At 54.9% G+C, this 24,513-nt stretch overlaps 1 protein-coding gene across 5 annotated transcripts; it reads right to left on the bottom strand.

Moving 5' to 3' along the window:
* Positions 1-10,087: 10,087 nt before the first annotated feature.
* Positions 10,088-22,561, bottom strand: LOC135302231 (uncharacterized). 5 transcript variants are annotated; one of them, XM_064422657.1, is made up of 14 exons: positions 22,493-22,561; positions 21,784-21,855; positions 21,364-21,477; positions 20,570-20,735; positions 13,968-14,039; positions 13,795-13,866; positions 13,603-13,707; positions 13,205-13,303; positions 12,965-13,036; positions 12,235-12,321; positions 11,961-12,032; positions 11,776-11,874; positions 11,036-11,201; positions 10,088-10,505 (listed from the first exon to the last, which is right to left on the bottom strand). In XM_064422657.1, the coding sequence occupies exons 5-14, from the start codon at positions 13,999-14,001 to the stop codon at positions 10,403-10,405; spliced, it is 909 nt and encodes a 302-aa protein (XP_064278727.1). In that variant the 5' UTR covers positions 14,002-14,039; positions 20,570-20,735; positions 21,364-21,477; positions 21,784-21,855; positions 22,493-22,561; the 3' UTR covers positions 10,088-10,402. The 5 variants fall into 5 exon arrangements, with proteins under 5 accessions (XP_064278727.1, XP_064278725.1, XP_064278729.1 ...); XM_064422655.1 differs by having other exon boundaries at positions 13,795-13,872; XM_064422659.1 differs by lacking the exon at positions 11,776-11,874 and having other exon boundaries at positions 13,795-13,872.
* Between the last annotated feature and the right edge of the window lie 1,952 nt (positions 22,562-24,513).

Consider the following 24,513-nt stretch of genomic DNA (forward strand, 5'->3'; position numbering starts at 1 on the left):
GTGGAATGTCCTCCACAGCAGAGTGTCAGACCTCTGAATCTTTTTAAACAATTTTATCAAGGTGGAACTGTGGCAGCTTCAGCTGGTGCCTCTGGAGGACCTTGAACAAAGAACCCCTGAGCTTTTCTACCCTCCCAGGTGAAGTGTGATAATCTCAGGTCTTCCTGCTGTGTCCGAGTGCCAGGCCACTAGCTGGCACCACAAGTCCCCAGACCCTCTGCGGAGGCATCCGTCTCCTACAGTCAAGTTTAGTCTGTCACATTTGGCTTTTCTCTCTGATCCACCACCAGGACCAAAGATCACACGGTCGTGAGGATGTAAAAAAGCCTGTTCCTTCTGGAACATTGCTGTTGCGTGACAGCCGTGCAGGCAGAGTGGGCAGCTGTAGGGACACTGACTCGTTTCCCTGGTCCCAGCCGTGCTGCATCCATCGAGCTGCTGGGTGTTGGTGCTCGCTGGGACGCGGCCCGGCCCGGCACCACGGGAGTTAGGAAGGAATCCCCACGCGTTAAAGCAGACGATTTAGCCAGGGATTTTAAGTTGTTTCTCAGTTAACCTTGTAAAAGGCCAAAACAAGTCTCCTATGAATTCTGTCCCTGTCAAGTTCAGTTCTGCCCCGAAATCCCCTCAGCATTCTCAGGGCAGTGGCAGGAGCCGGGTGCTGGCCCGGAGCCCCGCTGGCCGGGGAGAGCACGGCCCAGAGCGAGCCCCTGCTGCCCGGGATGGCCACAGGCCCGGGGGAGCCTGGCGGGCAACGCCAGGGCCCTGTCCAGGGCACCTGGGGCTCCTCTGGCATCTGTTCCATCCCCTCGGGTGCTGAGCGGTGCCCGTCCCATGGGGCTGTCTGTGCCCGGCCCCAAAAGAGGCAGGGCCGGGGCTGTGGCCCCTGGGCTGGCGGTGCCGCCTGCCCGGCGCTCAGCACCGCCCGTGCTGTGCCGGTGCAGCGTGACCCGGCAGGGCAGCTCCGCCTCGGCGCCTCGCCACCGCCATCCCGGCACGGCGGCTGGCCCTGGGCCGCGGCAGCCCCGAGCCGCACGGGCCCGGGAGGGACTGCCGGAGCTCCCCGTCCCCTGCGTGCCTCAGCAGACACTCCAGCCCCACTGCGTGCAGCAGGAGGGACACAAAGCACCTGCACGCTTACGAGAGTCCACAGCCCTTTCTACATGTGAAATGAGACCTCAGAACCGTGACATGTGCCTCAGGAGAGATCCCAGCACCCTGCACACCTTGGGAGAGATCCCAAACCCTCTGCATGCCTCACACAGGATTCCAAATGCCTTGTATGACTTGAAGTGGACCCCAGTGCTCTCCATGCCTCAGAGGAAACCTAAAATATTCCTGGGTGTCTCACAAGGGACCCCACTCCCTCGTGCACCTTAGGGGGACTCCAAAAACCCCACGTGCCCTACAGGGAAGTCCAGGCCAGCTACGCCGAGTGTTTTGACCTGGAAATAAAGTCTGGTTGGACCTGGGTTGTTGTGTCTCTGGGGCTGCTCACCAGCCCTGTCTGACCCTGAGGCTACACAGCCCTTCCCTTCCCTTCCCTTCCCTTCCCTTCCCTTCCCTTCCCTTCCCTTCCCTTCCCTTCCCTTCCCTTCCCTTCCCTTCCCTTCCCTTCCCTTCCCTTCCCTTCCCTTCCCTTCCCTTCCCTTCCCTTCCCTTCCCTTCCCTTCCCTTCCCTTCCCTTCCCTTCCCTTCCCTTCCCTTCCCTTCCCTTCCCTTCCCTTCCCTTCCCTTCCCTTCCCTTCCCTTCCCTTCCCTTCCCTTCCCTTCCCTTCCCTTCCTTCTGGCCCTGGCTGAGAGCAGCAGACCCTGTGCAGCACCCTGCATTGGTGATGGCCCATCAATTGGGTCCTATTCAGTGTGTGTTAATTAGGGAGGAGCTTTGTTTTGCCTGCTGACATTGCTGGTCAGGCTGTGTCCCTGGAGATACTCTTGATGGCTTCCCTCTTTTCCTGGCCATGGCACTGGAGGAGGTCTGGGCCCAGATGATCCCACGGAAGGAAATGTCCCTCAGCCCAGGGACGCTCAGCATGGGCTGCCCCATCCCCTCGGGGCCCCACCGCTGGTCACAGTGAAGCCATCTGCAGAATAAATAGACTCCACTGTCGCCCTGGTTTTTAATGTTCTGTCCTGGATTAGGGTAAATCTGGGAGAAGACCTCCAAAGGGACCCCCCCAGAAAGCAACCCCACATGGCCCCTTCCCCCCAGCAGGTCGGGAAGGATTCCTTGGAGAGAAGTGGAAAGAACCTGTTTATTTGACAGGCAAAACACTCCCAGCACACAAAATGAACAATAGCAGATGACAATGCTTTCACCGATCTGAAAAGGATGACAAATTCAGAAAGTCTTTCCTGGCAGTGGTGGCTCTGTTGTCGCTCTCTCCGGCGCTGGGGATAGCTGCTGCAGCCACAGGATGCAAACTCTCGGTGTTTCCCAGGTCCCAGTCCGGAGCAGGTGTGAGTGGTTCCAAAAAGGGAAAGGAAAAACAGTCCAGGGAAAAATCTGGACTGCTTAGCTAAACTGACTAACAAGCAGAAGCCAAAAAGCAAAAGCAAAGCGGGAGCACAGCAGAAGCAAGAGCAAAGCAAGCAACAGAAAGCAAAGCAAAAAGCAAAAGCTGCACTATGAACTGCGCTGTCTGTCTGTCCTGCCAGCCGTGGGAGAGCAGGCTGATAACAAACCAAAACAAACCTTGCTCTTCAGGGCCAGTCGTGAAGGCACAGTACGTAATATCCAGCATTAACAGAACACACGACTGGGGATGCAAGCATCATAACCTCACCCTAGGACAAGTTCTTCTAAGCCTTCTGATGTTTACATTCTTGTAGCAAACTTTCTCACGCATTTTATGCAAATAACTTATTGTTATGCATTCTTTTCTGCAGGAGGAGAAATTTGATGGACTGTTGGTTTGCCCAGTGTCATTGGAGAGGTGGCACTTTCACCCTCCAATCCACTGTCACTTTTGGAAATCTGTAAATGTTGGAGTCAGAAATTCAACTGCCCTCTTTTTTACCTTGGAGAGATGCATGTCTGTGTTGTTTTATTTCATGTCCTATAGTGACACTCCACAACCTGATGTAGTTATGAAGTGGGTATGCGTGTCAGGGCCTGGCACAGGCGAGATGGCTCTCGTGAAAACTTGTGCCCCGAGCCCTGGTCCGAGCCACATCTTTGTTCACAAACATGTTCCATATGCAATACATTAAACAATCTCTTCATGCACATTCAACCCCTGGCCCCGCCTGTCCTCCCCTCACATGGCGATTAGATCCACGCCCTTCTGGGCACGCGTTGTTTCCTGTGGTGGTCACACTGGGGTCTTTGGTGGTCTCTGAGGCCAAAGGCTGTGGTCTTGCTCATGACTGAACTTTTGAACTTTTCTCCTTTGTGCATGCACTGTGGTCCCCTGGTGCTTATCTGAGTATGTCTGTTGGTTGGATCAGCTTGGAGACAGAGGAGCTCCTTAGTCTAGGCTACCTGCATTCCCTGGTCTTCTCCTGGTGTTATGAGTAAAAAAGTAATCTGTAGCTATGATATTTTATTAAAAATCCTTTCCTAGGATTTTTCCCCTCCTGAGGAGCTGAGGGCCTCAGGAAAGAAATGTAAACAATAACTATCTGCTGCAGTGGAATGCAACAGGTGCATCTTCCATTGGTCCATGTGGATTGTTTTCACTTGATGACCAATCACAGCCAACTGTGTTGAGCCTGTGAGCAGTCACAAGATTTTTGTTATGCATTCCATTCTGTTCTTCTTCTTTGTAGCCTTCTGGTCATTTTTTCCTCTCTGTTGTTTTAGTGTAGTTTTAACGAAGTATTTTAATAGAAAATATAATAAATCAGCCTTCTGAAATGGAGTCAAGCCTCGTGTCTCCACACCTGGGGTGTTCTCCCCAACAAATTATCCATTTTTTTTAAGGCTGCAAAGTTAAACAGGTTGGGCCAGTTGCTGAGAGTTGAAATGTTGACTGTTTGTTGTTGATAGCTTCATGTAGCAATCACCTCTTGTTAATAGTTTTTCTTCAATTACCTGTTAATGGTTAGAAATCAAGCGCAATTGTCCCCCTGCTGCTTCCCAGGAGCCTGAAGGTAGCAGGGGGAGGTGACATCAGAGCTAGTATGCAGATGAGAATGCATTTCACCAAATTTTGCAATTTTCCAGGAAAAAAAAACTAAAAACAACAAGCCAACATGGAATTATGAAACCTAAGTAATGTCTAAAGGTGAGGAACTTAATCCAGTATCTGCTAAGATCCTTTTTACTCCTCACCCTAACCTGAAAGGATGTCAGCTAGAAAGAGGACCTGGAATGTTAGACCAAAAAAGTGGAATTCCCACTACTCCCTCGAGGACGGAAGCCCCAGCTCTGCCTGCATACCAGCGGGCACAGGTGCATCATCCTCCTCCTCTGTGCCACTCCTGGGAGCAGCGGGGGTGCGGGCGACCTGTCGTTTCCCACAACCTGAGCTGAATTTTTTTAATAAAGGCATTAAAAAGGAGAAAGCTCTCCTGCCCTGTTTATGACACTGGTATTGTCCTTCATAGCAAGAAGCTTCAGAAATTTGCATTTTCCTATGCCCTTTGTACCTTGGCAGAGGTTTCTTAAGTAAAAGGTTAAAATTCAACACATAATTCTACAATTTAAAATTTAAATGCTTAGTTCATATATTGCTAACTTAATTGAACCCCCCAAAACCTCCATTTCAACAGCAGCCCCTGCCTGGCTTCTGCCTGCCCACACCGTGGGCATCCACGGCTCCTCCTGGGCATGGAGCTCAGTCAGTGCTGGTGCTGGGTGGGCTTTGCTGCTGCTGCCACCTGGACACTGGGGTGACCGCTTGTCCTAGGTTACAGTATAAACATGTATTCTTTTCCCATCCTCAAGAGCTGCTGAAACCTGGAGGGGCATTGTTTCTTCCTTATCATCCTGTTAATCAACAAGATCACCGCTCTGTCTCCACCTACCAAGGAGAAGAAAACACAAGTTTTCCTAGGTGCCGTAGGCTTTTGGAGAATGCTTATTCCCTAGGACAGGCAGATTGTGAGCCCTCTCTACCTTGTTACCCACAAGAAGAACGATTTCCACTGGTGTCCTGAACAGCAACAAGCCCTTGCCCAGATTAAGCAGGCAATCGCTCATGCGGTAGCCCTTGGCCCAGTCAGGATGGGACCAGAGGTGAAGAATGTGCTCTACTCTGCAGCTGGGAACCATGGTTTGTCCTGGAGTCTTTGGTAGAGGTGCCTGGTGAGACTCAAGGCTGACCACTAGGACTCTGGAGATGGAGCTATGAAGGCTCTGAAGCAAACTACATTCCCAGAGAGAAGGAAATCTTGGCTGCCTATGAAGGAGTTCAAGCTGCCTCAGAAGTAACTGGCACCAAAACGCAGCTGCTTCTGGCACCCCAGCTACCAGTGCTGGGCTGGATGTTTAAAGGAAATGTTCCTTCCACACATCACGCCACCGACACCACATGGAGCAAATGGATTACCCTCATCACGCAGCGCACCCAGATTGGAAATGCAAATGGCCCTGGCATTCTGGAAATTCTATCAAACCGGCCTGAAGGGGAGACTTTTGGATTGTCTTCTGAAGAAGAAGAGGAGCAAGTGGCACGTGCCAAGGAAGCCCCACCATATACTGAGCTACCGGAGCCTGACAGACAATATGCCCTCTTCTGTAATGGTTCCTGCTGAATTATAGGCACTAACTGGAAATGGAAAGCTGCAGCATGGAACCCCACAGGACAAGTTGCACAAGCTACTGAGAGACAAGCTGGATCAAGTCAGGTTGCAGAGCTTAAAGCCGTCCAGCTGGCTTTGGCTATTGCCAAACGAGAGAAGTGGCCGAGGCTCTATCTCTACACCGATTCATGGATGGCAGCTAATGCTCTGTGGGGATGGCTGCATTGCTGGAAAAAGGCCAACTGGCAGCGCAGAGGGAAACCCATCTGGGCCACCAAGATTTGGCAGGACATTGCCACCCGAGTAGAGAGGCTGACCGTGAGATTCGACATGTGGATGTGCATGTACCCGAGAGTCGGGCTAATGAAGAGCATCACAACAACAAACAGGTGGACCAAGCTGCCAAGGTGAAAGTATCACAGGTGGATCTAGACTGGCAGCACAAGGGAGAATCATTCCTAGCTCTCTCGTTGGGCCCACGGTGCCTCTGGTCGTCAGGGGAGAGATGCAACATAGCGATGGGCCCTTGACCGAGGGGTGGGCCTTACTATGGACAACATCTCACAGGTCATCCACAACTGCGAGAGCTGCGCTGCAATCAAACAGGCCAAGCGGGTGAAGCCTCTGTGGTACGGTGGGCGATGGTTGAAGTACAGGTATGGGGAAGCCTGGCAAACTGACCTCATCACGCTTCCCCAAACCCGCCAAGGCAAGCGCTACATGCTGACCATGGTAGAACCTACCACAGAGTGGTTGGAAACCTACCCTGTGCCTCATGCTACTGCCTGGAACACCATCTTGGGCCTGGAAAAGCAAATCCTGTGGAGACAAGGCACCCCTGAGAGAATTAGGTCAGACAATGGAATTCATTTCAAGAAAAGGCTTATCAACGCCTGGGCCAGAGAAGATGGTATTGAAAGGACATATCATATTCCCTAACATGCACGAGCTGCTGGGAAAGTTGAACCATGCAAAGGAATACTTAAGACTATCCTGAAGGCAATTGGTGGAGGAACCTTCAGGAACTGGGAACTGAACTTAGCAAAAGCCATCTGGATGGTCAACACCTGAGGACCTATCAATCCTGGTGCTGCCCAGTCTGAACCCCTGCACACAGGGGATGGAGACAAAGTTCCTGTGATACACATGAAAGGTATTTTAGGAAAGACTGTTTGGATTAATCCCACTGCAAGCAGGGCCAAACCCATCTGTGTGGTTTTTTTGCTCAAGGACCTGGTTGCACTGGATGGGTAATGCAGAAGGATGGGGAAAGCCGTTGTGTACCACAAGAAAATCTAATTTTAAGCGACAATTGTGTGTAAAGTTTCATTTTATATTATACATATATATATATATATATATACACATAAATATAGTAAGAGGATATTAGTTTGGGTATAGATGGTAATAGAATAGGGGGTGGACTATGTCCTAGGTTACAATATAAAAATGTGTTCTAATCCCATCCTGAAGAGCTGCTGAAACCAGGAGGGGCATTGTTTCTTCCTTATCTCCTGTTAATGGGCCCATCAATGTCTTGCCACATGACTCAGAGATAACTCCCTCCCAGAGCCATTTCTGTTTCATGGCTAATCAAGGACCCACAGCATGAGGCAGAATGATATCAGCCCACTGTGAGATGCTCTGCCCATGGGGGAGGAGCTAAGCATCCCCAGCTGGATATAATCTGGGTTTTGGGACACAACAAGCAGTCTTTCCACTGGATTCCCAGAGGAACCGCCGCCCTTACCCACTGCTTTTCCAGAGGATGAGAGCTACCAGATTGTTTCTACAGGATCACCACTTCCACAAGTCAATTTCATCTGGACTGCTACCACCACCCCAACTAGCAGGGTGTCAGGCTGTATTCTGACCCTGTCAGTGGTTTTTCTTTTGTATTATTGCATGTGTTTTGAGGGTTTTTTTCCCCTTTTCCAAAAAAATTGTATTTCTGACTTGGAGTCCCTCACTGGTTTTGCTTTCAAACCAGAACACAGATCCATCTCTTTATTTGAACAGAGGAAGGGGCCATTGCCTACCCTGCAAGCGGGGGGGGTGGGGTGGTGGGGTGGGGTGTCACCTTCAGTGTTGCTTAGAGGGCAAGGCCAGGGGGCTCAGGGGCAGAGGAAGGGATGTGTTGGTCTCAGGAGGGGCTGGAGAGTGCTGGGCTGGTCCTGGGGTCTCTAGAGGAACTCGGGTTGGCTGGGATGGGACAGATGGAGATAACAAAAGGGATGAAGGCAGCTCGGGGAGGCCCATGGGGAGAGCAGGTGGCAGTGGGATCTACAGGGTAAAAGGAGGTTCCCTCGTAGACTGTTGTTCTGGGGTCCTCTTCACAGAAGATTTGAGAGGGCTGTCCAGACCGTTCCTGCTGCTGGAGGAGCTGCTCACGCTGTCTGGCTGTGAGGTGCAGCCACCGTCTTCCAACTCGTGTCCCGAGGTGCTCCTGTGGAGAGAGGAGGTGGCTGAGGCCCCAGCTGCCAGTGGCACACAGGGAGCCTCGTGCACAGCAGGGCCCAGAGCTGGCAAGGCTCCTCAGCACGGCTGGAGCTGCTGGCACAGCTGGGCCCAGCTGGACAGCTGCCCCTCAAGGCCCCGGCCAGCAGGGCACGGCTCTGGGCAGGGTCCCTGGCCAGGAGCGGGCCCCAGAGCGCCTCTGCCTTTCAAGGGCAACCTCGGCCCTGCTCTTTCTCTTCCCCACCTCCCTCTGCCTCTGCCCTGTGCCCCTGGGGCTGCTCTTGGCCACACTTGCTAATCCGTGATTGTTCTGTCAGCAAAGGGACATGGAGAAGTTGCCTCCAGCATGCAGCGTGATCTCCACACAGTGACGGACCAGGACTTCCAGTCAATCCATCTCTCAATCCCAGTGTCCATGGGAGCACAGTTCAGAAGCGTCTCCATGCCGTGCTGGCTTGCCCACGTGCTTTAGGGAAGTGGGCATTGCAAGGAGCTCCTTCCTCAGCGGGAGCAGGCACGGCCTCAGCTGCAGCCCCGGTGCCGCCTGTGGCGCAGGGAGCGGCCGTGGCTGTCGCTGTGCTCGGCTGCAGCACAGGGCCAGGCCGGAGCGGGGCCCTTGTTGTGCCTCCGCCGCTGCTTGGCAGTGCCGGCGGAGCCCGGGGCCGCGGCCCTTCCCCGCCGGGGGCGGGACCTGCCCGACAAGGGCGCAGCGGCTCCAGAGGCCCCGCCCGACCCCCAGGGATGGGCTCCGCCCGCCCGCCAGCCGGAAGACTTGGCAGGAAGCTTTCTGCCCACTTTGCACAGCCTCCACCCAGAGTGGCCCTTTGCTGCGCTGAGGAGACTGAAAAACCCCGCTGCACATCTCATCAGGGATCCCTGCACACCTTCGTAGAGACCATCAAGACTCCTTTGTGCCTCCTGAGGGATCCCTGCACCCCTCAGCAGAGACCCCAAAATATCCCTGTGTGCCTCACAGGGAATCCGTGCTCACCAATGCAGAGACCCCAGGGCAGCCTTGTGTGCCTCACAAAAGAGCCCAGCCTCCTGCCCACCTTAGGAAGGACTCAGCTCCTCTCCAGTCCTTGATGGCAAGCACTAAACCACCACGTTAATCACGAGGTACTCATGCCCCTGGCAGCCTTACAGATGTCTCCAGTCCCCTGTATGCCACAGAAGAGATCTCAAATCCCCTGAGAACCTGACGAGGAACCCCAGCCCCATGCACCACTTACAAAGGACACAAAGCCCTGCATGCCTTCCTGCAAAACCCAACACCTACAAAACACCCCCTCCAGCTGGTGTGCCTCATGAGGGACCCCGGCCAACTGCCATCCTTACAGGGGTCCCCCAATGCCCTGCATGCCATAGAAAAGCTAGGCTTGTCATTAACTCTAGCCAGCAGTGTGTTCCCTGGCAGAAACCAATTCCCTTCTGGGCATCGGGAAGACGTGTTGTGGTGCCGGCTGCATCTGTGGGAGCGATGGGGAGCGTGAGCCCGTGCTGTGCTGCACTGCTGAGCTGGCAGCACGGTGGATATGGGCAGGACGTTCTCTGTTTCCCCCAGAGCTGGGGCCTGCAGGCACCTTGCCGGCCCTTGGCACAGGCTGTGCCAGCCAACAAAGCCCAGCAGGCCGGGAGGAGAGCCCGGGGGCAGCAGGAAGCTGAGTGAAGCCCCTGCTCTGGAACTGAGGCAGTTCTTGCACAACCAAACAAAGATGGTCACTTGAAGAGATTCCCACTGTGCTCAACGTTTGCCTCTGAAGCCTAAGAGGTGATCTGGTAAACAATCCCAGGAAATATCTGGGAAAAGGTTTTACGTGACTTGGTTGTGACGAGGTACAAAGTTCCCGTGGGAAAAGATCTTTGCCTCTGCAGCAGGCTGGGTGTCTTAGGGTGTCTTAGTTCTTTGCAGAGTAAAGATTACCACTGAAATGCCATTTTATTTTATTTTTATTGTATTAGTGCAAAAAACCTTTCCAGAACTATAAAACTACTTTCAAAAACACAGATATATTGTGGAAATGGGGAAGAAACATTGGGGGATTTGTCTCTACAAAAACTATTTCTAAATATTTCTAAAAATTAAAAGCTAATAGAAAATAAGGTTGTCTTCTCCAGATTCCAAAACTACTTTGAAATTTTTGAAGCTGATTTTGGAAGCTCTCAGTCAGTCTTCACTTCCCACAGCCTTTCCTGGGGACTTTCGCCTTCAGCCCTGGAAGGAGGCGACCTCGAGTCACCGTAGAGATTGGAGGTGCTAAAACGAAAACTCGTCCGAGTCGGAGATGCTGCTGTTGCTCTTCCAGCAGTAAAGATCTCGTGACCAGCCAGCAGCTTTCAGTTTTTCTTCAATGTGATGCCTGTGGAGAGAGGAGGTGTCTGAGGCCCCAGCTGCCAGTGGCACACAGGGAGCCTCGTGCACAGCAGGGCCCAGAGCTGGCAAGGCTCCCCAGCACGGCTGGAGCTGCTGGCACAGCTGGGCCCAGCTGGACAGCTGCCCCTCAAGGCCCCGGCCAGCAGGGCACGGCTCTGGGCAGGCTCCCTGGCCAGGAGCGGGCCCCAGAGCGCCTCTGCCTTTCAAGGGCAACCTCGGCCCTGCTCTTTCTCCTCCCCACCTCCCTCTGCCTCTGCCCCGTGCCCCTGGGGCTGCTCTTGGCCAGCCAGCCTCAGTGGGAGCCAGCACTGGCTGCAGCCCCAGCGGGGCCCCCAGGACAAGGCCCAGCAATTGAGAGGCCACTGGAAGCACTGGGCAGCAGCAGAACCCTCAGCAGAGTTATTTGGACAATCATGGAGTGGCCACAACTCCACCGCAGCCTCCCTGGGAATGTTCCCTGACTATGAGCAGCCTTTAAAGGAAGCTGTTTGAGCTAGAGATCAGCATAACACTCACCAGTTTCTCTTCCAGCAATACCAGATTGCAGCACAGCACATCATCAGGCAAAGTGCTGCACCAGCCACAATGGCCATCAACTTCTTCAAACAAGGTGTTCCCCAGCAGAAAACTCTTCTCGTGCTTTCCCAGATGTTGTCAGCATGTGTTGTGATGCCGGCTGCATCTGTGGGAGCAATGTGGAGCATGAGCCTGTGCTGAGCTGCACTGCTGAGCTGGCAGCACGGTGGATACGGGCAGGACGTTCTCTGTTTCCCCCAGAGCTGGAGCCTGCAGGCACCTTGCCACCCCTTGGCTCAGGACTGCTCAGTGCCCGAGCCCCTGAGCCTGCACGCTGTAATTCCTCTTTGCTGTGCCCTTCTGCTGCAGGCAATACTAGTCAAAGACATGGATAAGGACAAGGAAAATGCCCAGGGTTTTGGAGCTGCTCCAGGGCCCTCCCTCCTGCAAAGAGCAGCCTCTCTGCATCTACCCAGAGACTGGGAAATCGCATGGGATCTCAGGCCCATGGTGCAGTTTGGGCTGCCTATCAGCTGATGCCAAATGTCTTCCTGCAGAGGCTGGGCACAAGCTGCAGCCAGGCCAGACTGCGAAACAGCCTTGCAGGGCGTCAAAGCAGCAGCGGGGCAGCGAGGCTGCCATGGATCACTTACCGCTGTGCCGGGCACGGCGTGTCCACATGTGCAGCCAAAGCCCACGGCTGCTGAGTCCCAGGGGAAGCATGACAGAAATGCACCCACCACGGCGTCTCTCCAGATCACCCGGCAACTTCTCCATGGGTTTGGGTGCCTCCAGGGACTTACTGTCTCCTCTAGGTATTTTCTCCATTCTCAGGGAACCTTAACCGAAATATTTCCATTTCCCAGGAATGGGTCCCACAAAACCAGGGCTCAGCCTGTGGGGTCATCAGGCAGACACTACTCACCCCTGCGACGGGAGCTGGTCCTGCGTGCAACATCCACCAATGGACCTGGGAAAGTCCTCCCTGCAGACACACCTGTAACTCAACAGCCACAGAAGCTTCTGCCATCTCTGCTGATCTGCACGGGCACCACTGAGCCGCAGCAGCGGTGAGGGGATGGCGCAGGGCGAGGGCACACACGTGCATGGTTCTGTGCTGGCACCTGCATCAATGCCCCCCTCGCCCAGCTTTGGGCTCTGAACTGGCAGCTCTCCCACGGAGGAAAGCCTTGACCTACCCTCAGCATCTTCCAGAGGCTCAGTAATGGGTATGGGTTGGGAATCCAGATCATCTTCATCGACATCATCATCTTCATCAAGTTCAGCTGCAAAGAAAGGCGGGACTGAACAGCTCCTGTGAGCCTGCTGAAGATTCTCCTTCCGGCCCTAGTGTCAGTGAGGGCACCTGGGTGATTGGTGCCCTCTAAGGCACTCCCTCAGCTCTGCCTCCCACTCAGGAGCAGGGGCAGGGGGACCTCGTGCCTGCAGTGGCCCCACACTGGGATGGAAGGAGCCCCTTGCGGGGCAGTCGGGGCAGAAAGGACTCCCTGGAGCTGCCAGCAGCTCTAAAGCCAGCCCCAGGCAGGGCCGGGGCTTGGCAGTGGCAGCAGGAGCAGCTTGGGCTCCCCAGGGCTGGCAAAGGAGCTGCCAAAGGCTCAGCCCTGGGGCACAGCCCTGGGCCCGGCCCCTTCCCTCTCTGCCCTTCTCCCTGGCTGCACAGAGCACACGGAAGGACACACTGGCATTGCACATGGGAGGAAGGATGAAAGCTAAATGCACCCTTCTCCCACTGACAGCGATCCTGCGTGATCACTGTTGGGCACAATAGTAGAAACTTTGAGGCCAGGATTTCCAGAATCCATCAAACTTCAGAGGATCATAAGGGAAATGACAGAGGAATATTACTCTGGACAATGATTACACTTGGACAGTGATTACTCTGTTAGGAAAGGGTTGCTGGCAACCTACCTTCATCAAGCTCCAAGAACCTTAAACCATGGTTTACCAGCATTTCCAAATGATGCACGTCCCGATCCCAATCTAGAAAGGAGCACAGATGGGAAGCGTTCCATGGTGTGCTGGGATCCCCTTCTCTAGGGAACTGAACCCTGCGAGGGGGTCAGGTCCTGCTGCATGCCAGGATTGCCAAGCAGCAGAGAGGGCAGCTCAAGCCTCAGCAGGGCTCAGGCCCAGAGGCACAGCAATTACCTCCTGTGCCTGTGCCTGGCATCGCCTCCCTTCCTGCAGCAGAGGCTGGCATGGAAGCACTGCTTCCTCTGGGAAATGCTTCCATCTGCACAGGCTCTCCTTTAATTTTTGGAGAAAGGAAGAGGGACAGCTGGATCAAATGGAGCTGCTCCCCAGCGGGGAGGTGGCATCTTCAGGAGGCAAGGTTTGTCAAACTCATGGATAGGCTTCAGGAAATCAGATGGGCTTTGGGGTCTTTGCCTAGGGCCTTCCCTCCTGCAAACAGCTGCGCCTCCTGATCTGCTCAGAAATTGCGAAATCGCAGGGGATCTCGGGGTGCCAGGCACAGCGTGTCCAGATGTGCAGGCAAAGCTCCTGGCTGCTGAGACCCAGGGGAAGCATGAGAGAAATGCACCCACCTTGTCCTCCTGCCTGCTGCATTTCCTTCAGCATTTGCCTCATGTGTTCAGATGGCTCATGGGATTCCTTGTGTCCTGTAGCTTTGTTCTTTCCCCTCGGAGGACCTTACAGCAACATAGTTCCATTTCCCAGGAATGGATCCCACAGGAGCAGGGCTCAGCCTGTGAGGTCAGCAGGGACACACTACTCACCCCTGTGATGGGAGCCAGGCCTGCGTGCAGTAACCAGCAAAGGAGTCTGAAAAGTCCTCCCTGCAGACACACCTGAAACTCAACAGCCACAAAAGCTTCTGTCATCTCTGCCCCCATGGCTGAGCTTTGGGCACTGAGCTGGAAGCTCTCCCGGGGGAAAGGCCTTGGCCTACCCTCAGCATCTCTCAGACGGTCATTCACAGACATGGGTTTAGAAGCTGGATCGCCTTTATCATCAGGTTCAACTGCAAAGAAAGCCAGGACAGAACAGCTCCTGTGACCCTGCTGAAGATTCTCCTTCAGGCCCGAGTGGCAGTGGGTGCACCTGGGTGATTGGTGCCCTCCAAGGCACTCCCTCAGCTCTGCCTTCCTCTCTGGAGCAGGGGCAGGGGGACCTCATGCCTGCAGTGGCCCCACACTGGGATGGAAGGAGCCCCTTGCGGGGCAGTCGTGGCAGAAAGGACTCCCTGGAGCTGCCAGCAGCTCTAAAGCCAGCCCCGGGCAGGGCCGGGGCTTGGCAGTGGCAGCAGGAGCAGCTCAGGCTCCCTGGGGCCAGCAAAGGAGCTGTGAAAGGCTCAGCCCCGGGGCACAGCCCTGGGCCCGGCCCCTTCACTCTCTGCTCTTCTCGGCAGCTGCTACAGAGCCCATGGAAGGACACAGTGGCATTGCACATGGGAGGAAGTTTGAAAGCTAAATGCTCCTTCCTCCCACTGACAGTGATCCTGTGGGATCCCTCAGGACTGCCGAAGGGAGCAGGGCAAGATGTCCATATTTCTTCAGCCATGAGATTACGTTCAAGGACATGGAGGATGAGTGAGCTCTTGCCACATGGACATTGATTATCCTGTCAGGGAAAGCACACCAGAACTTGCCTCCAGCATTCTCCAACATTCTGAAGCCGTCATCCAACAGGGCATCTAGATAATGCAAGTTGGGATCCCAATCTGAAGGGAAGCAGAAATCAGAACCATTTCTGTGTGTGCTGGGATGCCCTCCTGCCTGAGAGAACAGGGCACGGGTTGGGTAAGGCTGTGGGAGCCAGATGTCAATGGACATGGCCAAAGCTGCACAGGGGCCTGGGGAGCTCTGGGCTGGCTCCTGGTCACGCTCCAGCCTCTTTGCAGGCCCTTTGCAACATCCCTGGAGGGGTGGCTGGAGCAGCGCAGGGCCCATCAGGACTCTCTCCCTCCCACAGGCAAAACCATCCCCAGCGCTTCCCGTGGAGCAGGGAGCGCTGTCCCGGGAAAGGGCAGCCAGGCTGCCGGCTCACCTGCTCGCTGCGCTTGCAGCGGAGCAGCCTGGGCAGCCCTGGCAGGCAGGGCCACGGCCAGGAGCAGCAGGAGTAGGAGGCGCAGAGCAAGGGCCATGGTGCCTTGTCCTCCGCCAGTCCCGCAGCACTTGCTGCCACCGCTGTCCTGACACCACTGTCCCAACGTCAGCACCGCTGCTGCCACCGCCGCTGCTGCCGCAACAGTTGTGCTCAGGGACTGACTGCTGGCTCCTTGTGCTGCTGTGCAACCACGGGGCTCTGGCACCTCTGGCACCTCTGTGACCTCAGGGCCTGCTGTGATCTCAGCCTGCTGTGACCCCAGAGCCCTGCTGTGACCTCATGGCCTTAGCTGTACCCCCAGAGTGTGCCTCCATCTCTATGAATGGACTGCCCTGACTGTAAATATGTTGTTTCATCAAAGGTCCATTCTTCAGTGAAACCTTATTTTTTGCCTACTGACATTGCTGGTCAGGCTGTGTCCCTGGAGATGCTAAGAATTTTTACAGAATTCACAGAATGACCAGGTTGGAAGAGACCCTTTCCTGTCTCTCCTGAAGAGCTTGTAGCCATCCAGTGTAGTGCTCCAGCCATGTGAGGCATCCCACCACGTTTCTGTGATGGCAATGACATCACAGCTCTGCTGCTGGACCATGGCCTCCAGCTCTTGCTGTTTGTTACCCATGCTGTGTGCACTGGTATCCATGCACCTCAGCTGGGCTGCTGATTTCATCCCTAACTCCGGCTTACCACCCTTGGGCCTGCTTCCAGACAGCCCAGCTGCATCCCGTTCCCTCTTCAAACTGAGTTTAAAGTCCTCTCAACAAGTTCTGCAAGCTCATGAGCTAAAATCCTTCTGCCCTTAACAGAGAGATGGAGCCCATCTGGTTCCAGCAGGCCAGGTGCCATAAAAGCTGCGCCATAATCAAAGAATCCAAAATTCTGCCAAGGACACCAACCCTTGAGCCTCTTGTTGATGATATGAGCTCTTCTATTGCTTTCACCATTCTTCTCAGCCACCAAAGGGACAGAGGAAAAAACTACTTGTGTACTTGTGTCCCTGTCCTATCAACCACTTGTCCCTGTGCCCTAAAGTGCCTTTCAATGGTCCTGACACTCTTCTCAATCTCATCACTGCCAGCCTGGAGTTTCAACAGTGGATAATAATCAGAGGACTGAATGAGCCCAGGAAGTCCCTCAGGAATATCCTGCACCTGGGCCCCAGGGAGGCAGCAGACCTCTCTGTGGGGTGGGTCCAGTTGACATGGGGCCCTCTGTTCCCCTCAGAAGGGAATCACCCACCACGATTACCCGTCTTTCCTTTTTGATGTTAGAGGTGGCAATCCATGTTACAGATTAATCATAATTTGGAGGCTCTCTGGGCAGATAATTTTCTTCTTAATCATTTGGCTGACTCTCTAGATCCAGGGGCTCATACCTATTCTGAAGTGGCCCCTGGCTAGGGGACGGGGGTCGGGAGGAATTTTTATCATAACCTCCCCGTGCAGGGACCATTTCCACTCCCCTTCATCTACCAGGTGTCCTTCTCTTGCCTGACAGTGTGCAGCATAGTGTCGGAACCCAGAGGATGTCTCTGGATGCCCTGGATGTCTCAAAGCCCTGGCAGGGGCTCAGAGACCCTGGCAGGAAGCCAAAGACACCTGGAAATTCAACCTTAATTCATAGAGCAAATTGCCAACCTTATATAAAGAATGACAGGCCACAAAACTTTAAGTAGCATAGTAGTAGGAATCACAGGGTGAAGGGAAAAACTTTGGAGCACTGTACAGGGGGGTTTTGTATGTTGTACAGGGGGGTTTGAAATTCTGTACGTGGGGGTCAGAAGTTCTAAGATAGAGGAATTTGGGCGTGCCCTGTCCTTCTTCTTTCTTCTCCTTGGCATCCATGTTCAGGATGATGTTGGCATGTGTGGATTGGTTCATAGAGAAGGTGCACTTGCCAACAAGGGCAGAAATTATTGGAAATTAAAGGTAAATATCTAATACGTAGTTTTCACTATAAAAGAGACAACCGCCCCATGGACGGGAGAGAGTGCCCTTGGCTGTCTTGCTAATCAGACCTCGGCTGGACAGAGAGAAAAACTTTGTAGATAAGGAACAATAAATGCAACTCAAGACCGAAAAGCAAGATTCCAGACTCCTTCTTCGAGAGCGCGGCCTGCCCAAAACCACCTTTTCCCATGCTGGGGCAGAGACAACTGACAGCCGACCCCGGCAGCATAGGAGTCCTGTGACTCTTGCTGGGCCTCCCGTAAGGATGGAAGGGCTGAACTCCAGCAGTCTATTTCCCTTTTACTTTCCCTGATATTCCTCAGTCTTTAAACTTCCTCCCTAAGCTCGGCCACCAGTGAATGGAGATGATTCACCTGTTCACACCGCAGGCAGCTTTTCTCCACACTGCCCCCTGAAACCACTGCTAAGCTCAAACACTCTGCACAGGAATGGGTCAGGACAGACACATCCTTTTTGGAGGGTTCCATCTAGTTACATGCATTTGTACTAACTACAGTTTTCGATTGTGTAAAAACCACTACTACCAGAAACCCCAAAACCAAGCAACCAACAGAAACACTGCAAACAACACACAGTAAACCTTCCTAGCAAGAAAACCTGCAACCCTGCCTGCTTGCCCTGCCTGTGCACACTGCCTCGTGAATTGTCCCTCAGAAACATGCCACGGCCCTGTTTGCCCACTCCTGTTTGCCACAAATCCTAGAGGCCTCTTTTAATCCGCCGGCTAACCAAGGAGGGAGGAAGCTGCACCCCATCCCTGTGTAACTCACAGGCTCTTGATGGCTTCCCTCTTTTCCTGGGCATGCCACTGGAGGAGGTCCAGGCCCAGATGGTCCCAGGCAAGGAAATGTCCCTCAGCCCAGGGACGCTCAGCATGGGCTGCCCCATCCTCCCCAGGGACCCGCCACTGGTCACAGCAGCCCCTGCCTGGCTCCTGCCTGCCCACACCGTGCCCATCCCCAGCTGCCCCTGGGCACGCAGCTCAGCCAGTGCTGATCCTGGCTGGGCTTTGCTGCTGCTACCACCCGCACACTGGGGTGACAGCTCCATCTCTGTATTGCAAGAGAAGAGCTGGGCCAAGCCCTGCCCACCTTCAGTAGGGGCCAGAGAGCAGGGCCAGTGCCTTCAGGGGGAGAGGACCTTGTCTGGCTGGAGGCAGCATCTGCACAGCAACAAGCTGTTAAAGCAGCTGGCACAGGGACATCGGGCATGGGCATGGAGATGTGCGACGCAATTAGAGGTCCAGTTCTCCCTTAGGTGTTTGGCAGGACATATGAAGGGAGAAAGATACAACTGTGAAAGAGGCCATGGCAAGTGACACAGTGAACAGAGTCTTGGCTATTCCTATGATGCACTGCTTGTGCCCATCCTGCAAGCAGAAAATCATTGGGATTCATCAAAGTGGAATCAGGGCATGTGTTCCTGTCTTGCTTTGAACCGCTACAAGATCCGTGGGGAGCGTGAGCCCGTGCTGTGCTGCACTGCTGAGCTGGCAGCATGCTATTTTTCCCGGGATACGGGCAGGACGTCCTCTGTTTCCCCCAGAGCTGGTGCCTGCAGGCACCTTGCCGGCCCTTGGCACAGGCTGTGCCAGCCAACAAAGCCCAGCAGGCCGGGAGGAGAGCCCGGGGGCAGCGCAGCTGCTTGGGCAGTGGCTGCTGCCAGGGACAGGGGCCAAAGCCATCCCTGAGCAGCCACTGCCACCCCTGGCCCTCCCTGCCCCGTGACAGCTCCCCCAGCCCCAGGGGACAGGCTCAGGCCCACTAAGGACACACTGGAGCCTTGCTCCCCTCCTCTGTCCTGTCCTCACCATGGGCACCCCATGCAGTCACTGCCAGGTTTCAGGAAGTGTCCCCCATGGAGGGACCCCAGCAGGACTGCTCAGAACCCCAGTGCCCTGAGCCTGCTTGGGATAATTCCCCTGAGCTATGCCAGTCTTGTCCAGGTTGTGTAAGACTAAACATTATGAATTAAAGGCAATTTTACATTTATTGCCAAACTGTCAGAAGATTCTAGGTTTCCCTGACTGTAAAGCTACTTTGTCAAATACAGAACTGTTGGCAGAAAGGGGAACAAATATCTGGTGTCTGTATTCTATGAAAAACTTTTCTCAATGTTACAAAGGAAAAATATATCTAAATGTTTCAAAATGAAAGACAAAGATAACATGAGAGTGCTGTTGGTCGAATGAGCCCCATGCCCAGCTGCTGCCTGCCCATGCCTGGCTGTGCCCAGACGAGCAGCTCCGCCAGTGCTGGTGGTAGCACACAGACACCTGAGCTGAACCTGGACTCAAGCCTGTGATAGATGAGTAAAGTGACAGTTGACTCTCACAATTAAAGGATAAATATCATGTATATATGTTAAGAGAAGTTTTATACATTTATAGATATGTTTTACCCTCTGTTGTGTTGTTATCTTGGGATTACCTGAGTTTGGCATATTTAAGAGGGTCACCTTTCTACGACAACAGCACCTGACCTCCAATCGAGATGTAAGGAAGTAAACTCCACACTGGACATCAAAGAAGGAGTCGATAGACAGAACTTTAAGAAGGGCAAAAGAGTTAAAAGGTGAAACCTCCATTGTGTGGATGAGCACGTGGTGGGAAAAATCCTCTACTCCCGGCGACGTAACATTGTCCATATTCAGTGTCCTGTTATATTTCAAATAAGGCTTTTAATAAACATTTCAATTTTTACAAGTAAATACAACTTTTTGAATAATCCATTCCCTGGCTAGAGGGCTGCACCTCCTGTCCTGGATGGGCAGCTAGGCCAGTCCCTTCAGGGAGAGACGGTTCTGTTCTAGGTAGTGGTTGTAGTATACTTCCAGCTACAAGCTGGTAATACACCTCTGGAAGGGACAATGGACACTGGCACTGAGATGCATGATGACAGGCCAAGTTCTCCCTGATGGAGGTATTTGGCTGGTCTTGTGAAGCTCCAGAGGCTGTGGAGAGAGAGGATGGCTGAGGCCCCAGCTGCCAGTGGCACACAGGGACCCTCGTGCACAGCAGGGCCCAGAGCTGGCAAGGCTCCCCAGCACGGCTGGAGCTGCTGGCACAGCTGGGCCCAGCTGGACAGCTGCCCCTCAAGGCCCCGGCCAGCAGGGCACGGCTCTGGGCAGGCTCCCTGGCCAGGAGCGGGCCCCAGAGCGCCTCTGCCTTTCAAGGGCAACCTCGGCCCTGCTCTTTCTCCTCCCCACCTCCCTCTGCCTCTGCCCCGTGCCCCTGGGGCTGCTCTTGGCCAGGCAGCCCCAGTGGGAGCCAGCTCTGGCTGCAGCCCCAGCGGGGCCCCAGGACAAGGCCCAGCAATTGAGAGGCCAATGGAAGCACTGGGCAGCAGCACAACCCTCAGCAGAGTTGTTTGGAGAACCATGGACTGGCCACAGCTCCAATGCAGCCTCAGTGGGAATGTTCCTGTCTACATTAGACTTTCAAAAGAAGCTCTTTCAGGGAAAGATGACCACTCACCATTTCTTCTTCCAGTTACACCAGATTTTGACACAGCACAACATGAGAATAAGGTCCAAAAAAAGCAGGCCTGCCATTAACCCTGCCCAGCAGCCTGTTCCCATATAGAAGACCCTTCCGAGGCCTTTCTGGGCATCAGGAACATGTGTTGTGGGGTCAGCTGCATCTGTGGGAGCGATGGGGAGCGTGAGCCCGTGCTGTGCTGCACTGCTGAGCTGGCAGCACGCTGGATACGGGCAGGACGTCCTCTGTTTCCCCCAGAGCTGGGGCCTGCAGGCACCTTGCCGGCCCTTGGCACAGGCTGTGCCAGCCAACAAAGCCCAGCTGGCCGGGAGGAGAGCCCGGGGGCAGCGCAGCTGCTTGGGCAGTGGCTGCTGCCAGGGACACGGGCCAAAGCCATCCCTGAGCAGCCACTGCCAGCCCTGGCCCTCCCTGCCCCATGACAGCTCCCCCAGCCCCAGGGGACAGGCTCAGGCCCTGTCAGGACCCAGCGCAGCCCCTGCCGAGTCGGGAGCCAGGGCTGGCTCTGGCCCTGGGCTGGCGGCAGGGCTCCTGCTCGGGGCTGCTCCTGTGCCTTGGGCCTCTGGGCACTCAGGGCCAGCTCCGCAGCAGCTGCAGCAGGAGGGATGTTGCTGCACCAGTCCCGTTTCCCTGGGGCTCTGAACAAGCTCCAGAGGTCTGGAAGCCGAGGCGCCTCCAGCTTTGGCTGCTGCCGGGCTGGGCAAGGGCAGGCCCTGGGGGAAGAGCTGCTGCCACACAGCCCCGGCGAGGGCTGAGCCCGGCACAGCAATTACCTGCTGTGCCTGTGCCCGTGTCTGGCATCGCCTTCCTTCCTGCAGCTAGGGCTGCCAATGAGCCACTGCTTCCTTGGGGAAACACCTCCTTCAGCCCTGCCTTTTGCTCCATCACTTGAGAAACAAAAAAGGACAGTTGGATCAGATGGAACAGTTCCCCATTCCTTTGCTGGCATCTTCAGGGCAGCATGCTTATCACAAATTGGGAAAAGATTTACAAAGTATCTGGGCTTTTGTGGCAGAGCCAGGGCCCTCCCTTCCCCAGACCGCTGCCAGGGCTGAGCAGAAATCATGAGGGGATCGCGCAGGGCAAGAGGACACACGTGCATGGTTCTGTGCTGGCACCTGCAGCGCTGCCTCCTTGGCCAAGCTTTGGGCTCTTGAGCTGGCAACTCTTCCAGGGGAAAGGCCTTGACCTACCCTCAGCATCTCCCAGAGGTCCAATCCTGAACATGGGTTGGGAAGCCAGATCACTTTCACCAACCGGGTTAGCTGCAAAGAACGGCAGGACAGAAGAGCTGCTGTGGCACTGTTGAAGGTTCTCCCTCAGGCCCGAGTGCAATTGAGGGCACTTGGGTGACTGGTGCCCTCCAAAGCACTCCCTCAGCTCTGCCTTCCACTCAGGAGCAGGGGGACCTCGTGCCTGCAATGGCCCCACACTGGGATGGAAGGGGCCCCTTGGGGGGCTGTGGGGGCAGAAAGGACTCCCTGGAGCTGCCAGCAGCTTTAAAGCCAGCCCCGGGCAGGGCCAGGGCTTGGCAGTGGCAGCAGGAGCAGCTCGGGCTCCCTGGGGCTGGCAAAGGAGCTGCCAAAGGCTCAGCCTCGGGGCACAGCCCTGGGCCCGGCCCCTTCCCTCTCTGCCCTTCTCCCTGGCTGCACAGAGCACACGGAAGGACACACTGGCATTGCACCGGGGAGGAAGATGGACAGCTAAATGCTCCTTCCTCCCACTGACAGCCATCCTGTGGGATCACTGTTGGGTACAAGAGTAGAAATTTGGAGGCTAGGATTTCCACAATTCATCAAACTTCAGACGATCTCAAGGGAAATGACAGAGGAATATTACTCTGGACAATGATTACACTTGGACAATGATTGCTCTGTTAGCAAAGAGTTGCTGAAAACCTACCATCACCAAGCTCCAACATCCTTAAACTGTGCTTTAACAGTGTTTCCCAGTGATGCAAGTCACGTTCCCAATCTAGAAAGGAGCACAGATTGGAACTGTTCCATACTGTGCTGGGATCCCCTTGTATAGGGAACCGAGCACTGCAAGGGGGTCAGGTAATGCTGTGTGCCTCCACTCCCAAGAAGCAGAGAGGGCAGCTTAAGCCTTAGCAGGGCTCAGGCCCAGAGGCACAGCAATTACCTCCTGGGCCTGTGCCTGGCAGCGCCTCCCTTCCTGGGGCAGAGGCTGCCATGGAGCCACTGCTTCCTCCGGGAAACTCAGCCTTCAGCACAGGCTCTCCTTCCATGTCTGCAGAAAGGAAAAAGGACAGCTGAATCAGGTGGGGTTGTTTCCCAATGGGAATGTGGCATCCTCAGGAGGCAATGCTTGTCTAAGTAATGGATAAGATTAAGGAGAAAGACCAGGGCCCTGTCTCTTCCAAAGAGCTGCCCCTCCAGATGCGCTCACAGACTGGGAAAGTGCAGGGGATCTCAGGGTGGGCCATGGTGCAGTTTGGGCTCCCTGGCAGCTGATGCCAAATGCCTTCCTGCAGAGGCTGGGCAGAAGCTGCAGCCAGGCCAGGCTGGGAAACAGCCCTGCAGGGCGTGAAAGCAGCAGCAGCAGCAGCGGGGCAGCGGGGCTGCCATGGATCCCTTCCCACTGTGCCGGGCACGGCGTGTCCAGATGTGCAGCCAAAGCCCCCGGCTGCTGAGTCCCAGGGGAAGCATGAGGGAAATGCACCCACCACGTTGTCTCTCCAGGTCACTCCAGATCCTGTCCATCTGTTTGGATGCCTCCAGGGACTTGCTGTCTCCTCTAGGTTTGTTCCTCCCTCTCGGAGGACCTTAAGAAAAGCATTTGCATTTCAGGTGAATGGATCCCACAGAACCAGGGCTCAGCCTGTGGGGTCAGCAGGCACACACTACTCACCCCTGCGATGGGAGCGGGGCTTGTGTGCAGCAACCAGGAAAGAAGCCTGAAAAGTCATTCCTGAAGACACACCTGTAATTCAACAGCCACAGAAGCTCCTGTCACCTGCTTCCTGCCAGGTTCTCAATGATTATTCTTTTAGCAACATTGACAACATACCTGCTGGAGGGTTAAGACCCTGGAAATCTTCATTAAGCCAAGCTGCTGAAGAAGCCTTCCTAGTATGCTCATCTAGAGGCGAGCACAGATCAGATCAGACCCATTTCCATGGTGTGCTGGGATTCCCCCTCTCCCTTAGAGAACTGGGCACTGCAAGGGGGTCAGGTAAGGCCTTGGCTGCCAGATGTCAGTGGACAAGGCCAAAGCTGCACAGGGGCCTGGGGAGTTCTGGGCTGGCTCTGGTCACTCTCCACCCTCTTTGCAGGCCCTGTGCAACATCCCTGGAGTGGTGGCTGGTGGAGCCCAGGGACCATGGGGGCTCTCTCCCTCCCACACAGGAAACCCTCCCCAAAGCCCTGGGCAAAACCATCCCCAGCACTTCCCAGGGAGCAGGGAGCGCTGTCCCAGGAAAGGGGAGCCAGGCAGCCGGCTCACCTGCTCGCCACACTTGGAGTGGAGCAGCCTGGGCAGCCCTGGTAGACAGGGCCACGGCCAGGAGGAGCAGGAGGAAGAGGCGCAGAGCAAGGGCCATGGTGCCTTGCCCTCTGCCAGTCCCGCAGCTCTTGCTGCCACCGCTGTCCCGACACCGCTGTCCCAATGTCAGCACCGCTGCTGCCACCGCCGCTGCTGCCGCAACAGTTGTGCTCCAGGACTGACTGCTGGCTCCTTGTGCTGCTGTGCAACCATGGGGCTCTGGCACCTCTGTGATCTCACAGCCTTCTGTGACCTCATGGCCAGGGTCAAATTGTTTTTGGAGCTGGATCTGCCTTCTTCGCAAGGGAACTCATCCTGTCCAGCTGCTCTGCCCAAGGGCTGTGACACAGTCCCAGCTCAGCTGATCTCACTGGTTGGGGCATGAAGGGATGCAGAGCAGCCCTGCCGAGAAGGACTTG

Source organism: Passer domesticus, chromosome 6 (genome assembly GCF_036417665.1).
Source record: "Passer domesticus isolate bPasDom1 chromosome 6, bPasDom1.hap1, whole genome shotgun sequence".
In the NCBI taxonomy this organism is placed as follows: domain Eukaryota; kingdom Metazoa; phylum Chordata; class Aves; order Passeriformes; family Passeridae; genus Passer; species Passer domesticus.

Excerpts from the sequence above, each read along its gene's own strand:
- LOC135302231 (XM_064422655.1), bottom strand. The coding sequence starts at position 14,001 with ATGTCTGTGAATGACCGTCTGAGAGATGCTGAGG. Across the intron at positions 12,322-12,964 it reads GTTCTTGGAGCTTGATGAAG|CTGAACTTGATGAAGATGAT; the intron begins GTAGGTTGCCAG and ends CTTTCTTTGCAG. Across the intron at positions 11,875-11,960 it reads GACCAGCTCCCGTCGCAGGG|GTTCCCTGAGAATGGAGAAA; the intron begins GTGAGTAGTGTC and ends ATTTCGGTTAAG.